At 32.9% G+C, this 11867-nt stretch overlaps 1 protein-coding gene across 3 annotated transcripts; it reads right to left on the reverse strand.

The window, feature by feature from the left end:
- Window positions 1-1382: 1382 nt before the first annotated feature.
- Window positions 1383-9514, reverse strand: LOC115963047 (2-alkenal reductase (NADP(+)-dependent)-like). 3 transcript variants are annotated; one of them, XM_031081932.1, is made up of 6 exons: window positions 9325-9514; window positions 6003-6137; window positions 4907-5084; window positions 3707-3873; window positions 2815-2897; window positions 1383-1967 (listed from the first exon to the last, which is right to left on the reverse strand). In XM_031081932.1, the coding sequence occupies exons 1-6, from the start codon at window positions 9445-9447 to the stop codon at window positions 1589-1591; spliced, it is 1065 nt and encodes a 354-aa protein (XP_030937792.1). In that variant the 5' UTR covers window positions 9448-9514; the 3' UTR covers window positions 1383-1588. The 3 variants fall into 3 exon arrangements, with proteins under 3 accessions (XP_030937792.1, XP_030937789.1, XP_030937790.1); XM_031081929.1 differs by lacking the exon at window positions 9325-9514 and having other exon boundaries at window positions 6003-6403; XM_031081930.1 differs by lacking the exon at window positions 9325-9514 and having other exon boundaries at window positions 4907-5125; window positions 6003-6090.
- Window positions 9515-11867: the final 2353 nt, after the last annotated feature.

The following is an 11867-nucleotide window of genomic DNA, read 5'->3' on the forward strand; positions in this document are numbered from 1 at the left end:
TTTATAATGCTAGTGTTTTGAAATTGTACATATATAGATATAGTAAGAAATTAACATTCTGTTCCAAAAAAAAAAAAAAAAAAAAACATATTTATTGTTTGATGGTAACACGACAAAAATGCTTACCAATTTTACTTTTGTTTTTTTTTTTTTTTTCTTTGGTCAAATTTCAAAATCTACGCTCTAAGTTTCACTGCTTTTCATTTCAGTCATTTAATTTTATATTTTTTTCATTTCAGTTCTCTAAGTTTCAAAACTCCTCAATTCAATCCTCCATTAACTTGTTATCTAGTATTGCCGTTAAATCCCCCAAACTACGCTGTTTAGCCCTTAATTTAATATTTAATATATTTTTTTATTATTTATTTCTTAATTTATAAAAAACGTTAATTAAAATAAAAAGTCCGGAAATTAAAATAAAAACAAATGCCTATACAGCATCATCCTCGTCCCCTTCCCTTGTAAAATCAAAAAAAGAACCCACCGCAAAATCCTTATCCTAGCTTGAAATCTGAGAGATTGAGAGGGAGAAGGAGATTCGGATAGAGAGGTAGAAGGAGATTGAGAGCAAGAGAGCCTAGAGGGAGAGACCAATAGAGAGAGAGAGAGAGAGAGAGAAGCAGTGGGATTGGACATCTATTTTATATGTGGAAAATTATTAGTTTAAAATTGTGGTTGTACTAACAACAATATAAAATTTACATTAAAGACTAAACAAACTGAGTACAAAGTTGTACACTTTTAAGCAAACATGTACAAAATTGTAGACTTTTTGCAAATGTGTACAGATTGATATTGGTAGTTCAATTAAACTAGTAATTACCCTTTATGCATATAGTTGTTATAATGTCGGTTTGCATGCATATAAACCAACAATAGCAAAACAATGTTCAAATTAATAACCATGTATAGAAAAAACCAAATAGTTGTGTGTTAGAAATGACTTAACATAAGTGTCCAGTCCACTTTTGTGAAACATGCCAACTTTTCAACTTCTGATATGGGCGAAATTTATAGGGAAGATTCCTAGCATATTGAGGGAAAAAAAAAAGGATAGCCGTGCTGCACTAGTTGTTTGTACACTTAAAGAAATTATTTTTACTAGTTATGCAACCTGTTGAGCAAGCTGACCAACTGCCCCAGAAGCTGCTTAAATGAAGACATGCTCTCCTTTCTTAGGAGAGCATACCTCATAAATAAACGCCATAAGCAGTTAAACCAGACCTATGTACATAGTGAAAACGTTAGATAAGCTATTTTTTATTAGTGATTACAAAACTTCATGGTATACACTGATGCACACATGGGGTTCATATTGGAATTGGGATCCGAAGGAAACTTTACTCCATTTGCAGAAAGTGTTACTCCAGATACCAAGGAGATATGTCAAGGTGAGATAATAAATTTAGTATTTCCAACTAAATGAGTGTGTAAAAAGATTATGAATTTCTTTGACTCCAACAATATAACACTTCATTAAGGAAATAAAATTGTTGTTACCAACAAAACCCAATAGAAGTAACATCTGCAGTAAATAATCCTACTAGACCTAGATTTTTTTGGACTATGAAGTTGCATGCAAGGTCATTCATTCACGAGCAACTACCACTACCTGCTTTCCAACATTGCGGCCAGTGAAGAGCCCTATCAGTGCTGCTGGGGCACTCTCCAGACCTTCAGCTACATCTTCCACATACGTAATCTTCCCTTCTTTGATGTAAGGCAGAACGAACTCCAGGAACTTTGGAAAGAGGTGGTGGTATTCAGAAACCAGGAATCCTTCTATCCGGACCCGTTTCCAAACCACAGTCATTAAATTGTGCACACCTTCGGGGTGCTCAAGGTTGTACTGCGAAATCATCCCACATACAGCAATGCGGCCATGGGCCCTCATGTTGAGTAGCACTGCATCAAGCATCTTTCCCCCAACATTCTCAAAATAAATATCAATGCCTTCTGGAAAGTACCTGTAAGAAAAACACCTCAACCCTCTAGATTTGAGCACCATGAATGCCAATTAAAGATCAGTTGCTCTTGGTTCCCCAAGCACATAGATTAAAACTTAAACAATAAGGAAAACAAACATTTTTCGCAAATGCTGATATGATTTATTTTGATTGGTGTATGATAAAAGTGATTTTAATGGTGAACCCATCACCCATGTAAAAGTGATGTTGCTCCAATCACAGTAGGCCATATTAGCAATTGAGAGAAAAGTTGAGTAAGCATTGGACTCAGATTAAAGTGATGTTACTCAAATCGCAACAAGTCATGTCAACCGTTGTCAAAAATGTTGTTTCCTTACAATTACACTCCTCTCATTATGTTTGAAGCTTTTTTTTTTCTCTTTTTTTTTTTTCCTTTTTTTATTAGTAAGTTGCACACATAGTAGGTTTAGAACTCACAACCTAACTATCAATCTCATTATCAAGGGAGAACGAAGTGCCAATTGAGTAATAGCTCATTGTCATTATTATTATTATTTTTTTTTATTTATTTTTTTTAACTTTCTATAAAGTGGAATAAGCACAAAGTTGTTATTCGTGTACCAACAATAAGTGTGATCAAACCCATCTTACAGAATTGAAAAGTACCCTGTTGTAAATGGGCTGCCTTGTATGACAATGAAAGTCAAACAAATCCCTCAGGTAAACCATGTTTCTTGAATTTGAATATCATATATAAGGGAATGTCTTCAATACTGAGATAACGGTTAATAACAGCTTACTTCAGTAGAAACTAGAAACCATAGATTCTTAGTCAAGTCTCATGTGATAGTTACATATATTCATTACAGCATAAATTACTATTAACCTTTTTAAAGCTGCATGTAAGTCAGGCTCTTCTTTGTAGTTGAAGGCCTCGTTGAAACCAAACTTGTTCTTCAGCAAATCAACCTTATATTGCAGAAATGATAGAGGAAAGCAACAAAAGCAGACAGAAAAAAAATGCTGGTTAATGAGGTTGCACACAGGTCAAATAAACGAACCCCTAAATAAGAGTAAAAAATTGTCTTAGTATGACAATCGAGCATGACCAGTGTTCCAGTGGAAACGAATACAAAGTCACTTTTGACAAATGTCAAAAACCTAGAACCAAACAGAGCCAATCCCATAAACTTAAACATAAGTGACATTTGCATTAATTAAATATGTGTTCGGACATGTGACGGAATATGTTTGTATGCATAAGACACATAAAAAGAATTATTTTTGATAATGATGACTATTAAAAACCTTTTAAAAAAAATTCAATAACAAGAATGCATAACACCAAAGGTCGGGCTTTAGTGTGATGGCAGACGCCTTCCATCCAAAGCAACAGATAGTAGGTTCAGGTCCATAAATCAGTCTCTCCAAAACAAGGAAGTTTGGTTACCTAGTAAGGTTGCACATGAATCATCTCTCCCAAACTCCACACAACACCATCACAGCTCTATGCTTTTGTAATCTTGGAATGAGTGTTGGAAATGAGTAGGCACCACTGTTGTGTCTCCTAGTGTTAGAAATAGAAAAATCATATGCTCTAGCCATTGAGAGAATGAGTGCTCTTTATCTAGGAGTTCCAGATGCAGGATATCACCCATAGAACAACTTTGGACTGATTACAGATGAGTTGAATGAGACAATTAACTAAAGTGTAAAGACAAAAGTAGGTACTATTCAAAGTAATTGACACATTGAACCCTCATAATAAGTAGACTCACCTTTTCTTTGCTTCCAGCACTTCCAACGACATAGCAGCCCAATAGCTTGGCGAACTGTCCTACAAGTTGACCGACTGCCCCAGAAGCTGCTGAAATGAAGACACGCTCTCCTTTCTTAGGAGAGCAAATCTCATAAAAACCAGCATAAGCAGTCATACCGGGCATACCTACATATAATAAATATGTTAGATGAGCATTGATTACAAAGGAAAACATAGCACAATAAAATGACTAGCAAAATTACTTGCTCAATTGCTATATGTGCCCTATAATGGTTTTAAGTACTATGTGATAGCCACAATCTCCCCCACTCCCTCCCTCCCTCCCCCCCCCCCACCCACCCACCCCCCCACCCCCCCCACCCCCCAAAAAAAAAAAAAAAAACCCCAGCCTGGTAAGTCAATGATGCCAGAATCACCAAATGCTTCAATGGTAAATAAGTTCTCTTTTGGACACACAACTAACACTATAAAATTTTGAAAAGAAAGAGGCCTTAATAAATTCATATTCTACTTCACCAGAGAGAGAGAAGTCAACTTAACAAAGAGTTGTGACAGCTACTGGAGCAGGCTCTTTCAATATATTGAGGTGCATGAGACTACAAAATTAACGTCCATGATCATGATTACAACATTAATAAATTAGCATCCTAGATCATGATTACAACATTACAAAATTAGCAATTATTTAATGGTTTTGAGATCATAGTAACTACAAAATTAACATCCACGATCATGATTACAACATTACTATTTGAAAATTTTATGCTACTCGTATACTATTTCCCATGGGTTACAGCCCCTACATATTTCAATGGAATTCAAATTCAGAAAATCACAACTATTCCTGTAGGTCAAATATCACCATACATGGTGCGGAGGTATGAAACTGCACTTTAAAATATACTTTTTAAAACCTCACTTTAGATACAATTTTTTTTTAACAGCACATTTTGAAAAATCTGAAAAGTAAACCATACCAAATGAGAACATATAATACTGAAAAATTGCTTAATAATCTTAATGGGTTTCCTTAGTCTTGTATATGACATCACTCAAGTACATAAAAAGAGGATGATAATTTTCATCTATTTCGTCTGTCTTTATTGCAGCCAAACATCCATTTAAAACAAATTTGAAGTGGGAACCCAAAAGCATAGTAAGAAAATAAATAAATAAGAAGGGGTTGGGGTGAGCCTACCAAGAATTCCAGTATAGTAGGAGAGAGGAACATCAGTGTGATGAATTTTAAACAGAGTCTGTACTGCTGTAATGAGACTATATTCTTCCCATCCAGTCTTTCCCCAAATCAAGTCACCTTTCTTGAAGTCTGGATGCCCAGAATCCAAAACTTTAGCTACTCCATTTCCAACAATGGGCTGCATAGTTTCAACATCGAGGTCATCAATTTAAGCACCCCCTTGGCACAACATCAATCAGGGAAAAAAAAACAATTAATCATGGTGTTGTTTAAAATGAAGCTTCTAGTTTTTTTTTTTTATTGGTAAGTTATAAAGTCTTGAATCTCAAACTTTTAGTTGAAGTCAGCTCAATTGATACATATCCTGTCATCCAATAAGGAACTTAAGCTTAAATCCCGCCTACACCAAACCAATAGGTGTCTTGGCCTTTTCATAGAGAGCAAATTTTAGAATTTGATAACCACTTGTAACTAATGATTACAATCTTTTTTTTTTTTTTTTTTAATATAAACAATTTAAGAACACAGAAATTCATAACATATGAGTATTTTAATATTATAAATGAATTTGACCAACAAATCATGGGATTCAGACTTTTCAGCACAAAATTAGCCCAATAAATTGCAACTTTCATGAACAAGGGGAAATAATAATATAATATAAACAAGAAAAATTGCATCTCGACTGAAGTGAACTCCACCCATGCAGCAATTAAAAACACAATTACCCCATTAGCTTTTTTTTCTTTTTTTTATTATAATATAAATAAGTAAACTTTTATTGAAACAACAAACAGTATATACCCCCATTTACTCACAAATTTCTAATTGGTTTTGCTTTTTTCCACATACAAACAGAAAGAAGAATCTCAATTCTCACTCATCTAATAGTTTATATAAAACCCAAAATTCCATTTTCAATCCCACGCAAAACAAGCAGAAAATAACACCAAGAATTCCAACACAAACCAACCATTTTCACCCAAGAACAAACAAAGAGAGAATAATACTAACAATTCCTTTGCAACCATCGAATCATGCATAAACCCATTAACTCACAAATTTCAGAGAATAAAAAAAAAGTGGGACAACTTACCGAACCAGGTTTGAAGGGTTCGATGTAAGTCTCATTCCCAGGAATGGGCTGTTTCATACGAGGACGCATGTAGGGATCGCAAGACAAGTACAGATTTTTCACAAGAACAGCATTGGAACCTTCAGGAACCTTCAGCTTTATTCTACCGGAAGCGTTCAAGTACATGTCTGATTCTTTAGGAAAACCAGACACATAGTCCTTCAAGATCACTTGCTTGTTGCTCACTTCCTCAACACCACCACCACCACTCGCCATTGCCACAAACCTTAGCTTCTCTCCCGCTCTCTCTCACTGTGGAACTGTTTTGAGCAATGAACGTGTAAGTTAATATTTATAGTAACAAATGGAGTAGAGAGAGGGAGCGAGAGAGAGAGAGAGAGCTCAGACTTGTGTGTGTGTGTGTGTGTGTGTGTGTGTGTGTGGAGGTAAGTAAAAGATAAGAAGATGAGGACAAAGTGAACGAGTACGTGGTAGAGAAAAAATGGGGTACACGTTAGAACAACTCATTTAAAAGATTAAGTGTTAATAAAATTTTATTTTATAAAGGTTAATTTTAAATTAATATTGTGAAAATATTATAGCATTTTATTATATCTCTAAACTTTTTAAATTAATAGTATTTTTCTTTAAAAAAATAGTATTATTGACAGAATATTTTTATAACAATTTCATAATAAAGTTTACATACTAAATTGTTATTAATTCTCATCTAGACCTACGGTTACTAGTGATATTTTTTTTCCTTACCATTAACAACTTGTCATATAAACTTTATTGTGAAATTTTTGTGAAAATATTGTGTCCATAACTTGCATTAAGTGAGGTAATTAAAACAAAAAATTCTCTTTATATAGACATTGTCTTTTTTGGTAATTTATCTCTCAAACTGCCACTTTTATAAGTGTTAGTCAAATACTCAGCTTTTTCAAAAAACATTTTTTAACAGTTTTTACCAAACACTCAACTTTTACAAAAAACTCAGTTTCATACCGTACTTTTTTAGTTTTTTAATCCCCCACTTTTTCAAAAAACACAATATCAAAATAAAATTGAACAAAACTCACCCAAAGTTTGGAACAAAACGTTTTTTGACTCAAAAGTCATTTTTATTCTCTTCAGTTCCATTCTGGTACGATGATTACAGTCCATATGTAAATGTCATTTTTTTTTGTCCTAAATTGTTTTTTTTTTTTTTTTTTTTAACTTTGCTTGTATATGAAATTTTAATAGTATTACTTTTAAGGAAAATGTTAATTAATGTCATAAGCTATTAATTTAAGAACTATTTTTAGAAACATTTTATTAGAAGAATGATAAAATAATAAATGTTATTGATTATTTTTTATATTTTTCATAAAAATAGTATTAAAACTTTCCAGTTATGGTTTATTAATAATTGATTTATTAATAATTGTCTTAAGGCATCCATTAATATGACCTTACTTTTAATTAATAATATGTTCACTTTCCGGTTTACTCATGCATGACATGATTTCTTTTTTATTCGTTAAGATTTTTTTATTTATTTTTCAACATATTATATCATGTAATAATGATATTAAAAAAAAAATATATATATATATATATATCTATATCTATATATATTATAATTTTAGCAGTAATTCCAAAACAATATGCCAAAATAAGTTAATATCAAAATATTTGGTTTACATAAACAAATCGAATCAGGTCCAAAATAGTATATTTAAACAAATTGATTTTTTCTGATAATGGCGTTTTGCATGCATACAAACTATCAATAGCAAACAATGTTCAAATTAATAACAATATATAATATAAAAAATCTAAAAGAAATTAATGCATAACAACTAGTTGTGTGTTAAAAATGACCTAAACAAAAGTCTCCAATCCACAGCCGCTCTTGTGGAACGTGCCATATTTTCTTGTTATTTTGTTCTTTTTATTTTTGGCCTCGATATGGGCGAATTTTTTAGGAAAGATTCCTAGTTAATTGACTATAAAAAATTAATTATATTGCAATGCTTCACTAGTTTTATATGTAGACATGCAGGAAAGGGTGGAAATTGGGAATTAACCATGTTTGCCAAACAATATAATTAGTAGGCACTCTTACAAAACTATATTTTTTACTAACATTTTGAGTTTAAAAGACTCGATTTAGGACTTATAAATCGAGTCTCAAAAACTTAGTTTTAGTGTTCTAATCATGTTTGATTTGACATTTTTTCCATGTGGCGTCTACCTAGAAATCAAGTCTCTAAAACTCGATTTATAAGCCAATCAAGTAAAATGTTTTAAGCCTGCATCTTCAGCCTCTTTACACACATGTTCAGCTCTCTCATGTACAAACCATTCCCCCCACCCCACCCCACAAAAAATGACTCACCATCACCATTCACCATAAACATCAACAACCACCAAAACCCACGTTTTGCCTATCCAACATCAAAATCCACCCACCACCATGGGGTTTGTAGAAGATCACGACTGAGCAAAACCCACCACCAAAAAAAAAAAAATTAAAATAAAATAAAATAAAATAACCAAGGTGAGCAAGCCCAAATCCACGATGAGAAAAACCTAAATTCATGATGGCAAATCTACGACGAGCAAAACGTCGGCCCACGGTGGCAAACCCAAAAATGATCCGGCCACCACTCCGTCTACCACTCCCAACCCAGCCACTGATTTCATCCAAGCCTAGCCAGCCACCACTCCCAATCCACCTACCCAAAATCAAAACCCACCCATCACCCCACCACCACATACACCCTAGCAACCACCAACAAAAAAAAATAAAATAAATAAATAAGTAAAAATAGCAACCCCAAAGAAGAACAAGCGTCAAAACCACCGATCAGCAACCACTACCGCCTGGATCCATCACCACCAACACCTACATGCAGTCCGCAAACCCAGATTAAAAAAAAAAAAGGATTGCAAATCAGGTTAGAGAGAAGAGAGGGGGAGAATGGTGAAAAGGAAAGAAAAGAGAGAGCAGTGAGAGAGGACCCGATCTTACCTATAGCCCAAATTTCAAAGAACCAAAAAATATATATATATATATATATATTTAAAAAAGAAAAATCTCAATTATCAACCATCTAAGCATTATCTCCGAAACCCAATATTCCATTTCCGATTTCATTACAAACACTCAATGAATAATGAAACTCCCCCGAAAAAAGAAAAAGAGGTGGGACCCACTGACCGAACCAGGTTTGAAGGGTTCGACGTAAGTCTCATTCTCAGGAATGGGCTGTCACATACGAGGACGCATGTAGGGATCGCAAGACAAGTACAGATTTTTCACAAGAATAGCATTGGAACCTTCTGGAACCTTCAGCTTTATGGTACCAGAAGTGTTCAAGTACATGTCTGATTCCTTAGGAAAACCAGACACATAGTCCTTCAAGATCACTTGCTTGTTGCTCACTTCCTCAACACCACCACCACTCGCCATGGCTACAAAACTTAGCCCCTCTCTCTCTCTCTCTCTCTCTCTCTCTCTCTCTATACTGTTAAGAGCAACGATCGTGTGAGAGTTATGACTTTATTCTCTTCCGTTTCATTCTGGTACGATGATTTTAATTTGGTCCGTATTTAAATGTGAAAACTCAAATTATATTTTTTTGTCCTAAATTATTTTTTAATTTTTATGGGACGTATATGACATTTTAATAGTATTATTTTTCATTAATAATACGTTTCTCTTGTTTACTTCGCAGTTTTGTTCTTTCTCTTGTTTAATTCACAGTTTATTCATGCATGACATGATTTTTTTTTTTTTACTCGTATATGTCATATGACATATTATATTATGTAACGTTGACATTAAAAATATATATTATAATATTTTTAGCAATAATTCCAAAATAATATATCAAAATAAATCAATATTAAAATATTTGATTCTAATAAATGAGGAAGTATACCCTGTTACGGATGTATGCTTCCTCTCTCTCACAACTTGGTGGGACCCATAACTAGTGAGTTCCACCAACTGTGAGAGGGGAGAAACATACACCCGTACCGTGATGTATTTTCTCTTAATAAATGAATTGAATCGGGTCGAAAATGGTATATTTAAAATTTTGATTTTACTTATAATGGCGCAGTTTGCATGCATACAAACTATCAACAGCAAAACAATTTGAATTAATACCCATATATAAAAGATTTAAAAGAAAAAAAGAAATTAATGCAAAACAACCAAATAGTTGTGTTAGAATTGACTTAAACAAAAGTCTCCAATCCACTCTTGTGGAACATGCCAACTTTTCTTGTCTTTTTATTGGAAAGCAACCTAGTTTATTGACTAAAAATAATTAATTAGATTGCAATGCTTCACTAGTTTTAGAGAAGTATTACGATTACAACAAATCAGAGATGGTAAATTATTATTACTTCTAATTTAAATTCACAACTTAAATTACTTTTTTGTTCACTCATAACAATCAATAACAACTTACCACTTAAAATTTGTTGTGAAAGTTTGTTAGGTATGCTATAAGCATATGGATAATAATTGTTATATTAGGATTTAATTAGTTAGTTACCATTCCAAGCATGTTAATGACATTTTACACATGTTGGAATTATTAATACATATGGGGAATAATAGAACCAATAGAATAAGGTCATGATAAGATTAGAGTTAGTCTCCTATAAATACACGATTGTAATTCAACATTGGATCATTGAATAATAAACCAATTGCTTAGTGCATTAGAGCTAGTCTCTTTCTTTCTCTATGGAGGGTGACTACATCGAATTAAGTCAATTCCCCTACAATTCATACCCATCCCCATTAGGAGCATCGGGTTTCTAACAAGTGGTATTAGAACTGTCAATCTTAAAACGAGCGATTGTGACTGAAGAAAACTTTTGAAAGAAATACAACAAATGGCGAACAATGTTTCAGAAAATGTCAAGGCTATTTCAGAAAAGCTCAAAGTCTTAGTTGAATCTAAAAAGGCCATGAAAAAAGACCTTTCAAGATTGCAAGAGGAACTTGAGAACATGACGGAAAAGGAGTTACAATCTCTTAATTTGATGGAACTCGAAGAACAAATCAAGTTCCAAGAATCTATTGCTGTTGTTGCAAGTCGGGACATTGATTTTTCTGTCAAAGTGAATGATAATATACATGTAAATGTTGCCCTTGAAGTTCAGTCCAAAGAAGGGGCATGTTAGGGTTGCTGGCGGTTAATATTGGTGATGAGCGAAGGTTGGTGGCTGGTTAGATTTGTGATTAGGTGGGCAAAAAAGGATTGATTGTATGTGGCATTACCTATTTCTTAATTTGTAAAATGCTGATGTGGCATACTGACATTAGAGGGGGTAATAAAGAAGGGTTTTACACCATATTCTTGTCAAATTCAGACTCATTTAGTTTATAATTCTAATTATGCATACTTAAAAACTACACTAAATTTTCCTGATAAAAAATAGGAAATTTGAATAAATTAATTGATTTAAATGGGAAGAATGTATTGCTAAAATTTTATTATGATTATGACACAAACTTTAATTTTATTGACATTTTCATTATCATATAATTAGGAAATGTTATAATGCTAGTGTTTTGAAATTGAACATATATAGATATAGTAAGAAATTAGCATTCTGCCCCAAAAAAAAAAAAAAAAAAAAAAAAAAAAACATATTTATTGTTTGATGGTAAACACGACAAAAATGCTTACCAATTTTACTTATGTTTTTTTTTAATTGTGACTTGGTGTTTTTTTTTTTTTTTTTTTTCAAATTTCAAATCTACGCTCTAAGTTTCACTACTTTTTATTTCAGTCCTTTAATTTTATATTTTTTTCATTTCAGTTCTCTAAGTTTCAAAACTCCTCAATTCAATCCTCCATTAACTTG

Source organism: Quercus lobata, chromosome 10 (assembly GCF_001633185.2).
Source record: "Quercus lobata isolate SW786 chromosome 10, ValleyOak3.0 Primary Assembly, whole genome shotgun sequence".
NCBI classification, from domain to species: Eukaryota; Viridiplantae; Streptophyta; class Magnoliopsida; order Fagales; family Fagaceae; genus Quercus; species Quercus lobata.

What these genes read in the sequence shown, in the direction of transcription:
- LOC115963047 (XM_031081932.1), bottom strand. Translation starts at nt 9,447, where the DNA reads ATGGCGAGTGGTGGTGGTGTTGAGGAAGTGAGCAACAAGCAAGTGATC. An exon ending in AACCCTTCAAACCTGGTTCG is followed by an intron (nt 5,085 to 6,002) that starts GTAAGTTGTCCC and finishes GAAACTATGCAG; the next exon opens with CCCATTGTTGGAAATGGAGT. An exon ending in GTGCTGGAAGCAAAGAAAAG is followed by an intron (nt 2,898 to 3,706) that starts GTGAGTCTACTT and finishes CTGCAATATAAG; the next exon opens with GTTGATTTGCTGAAGAACAA.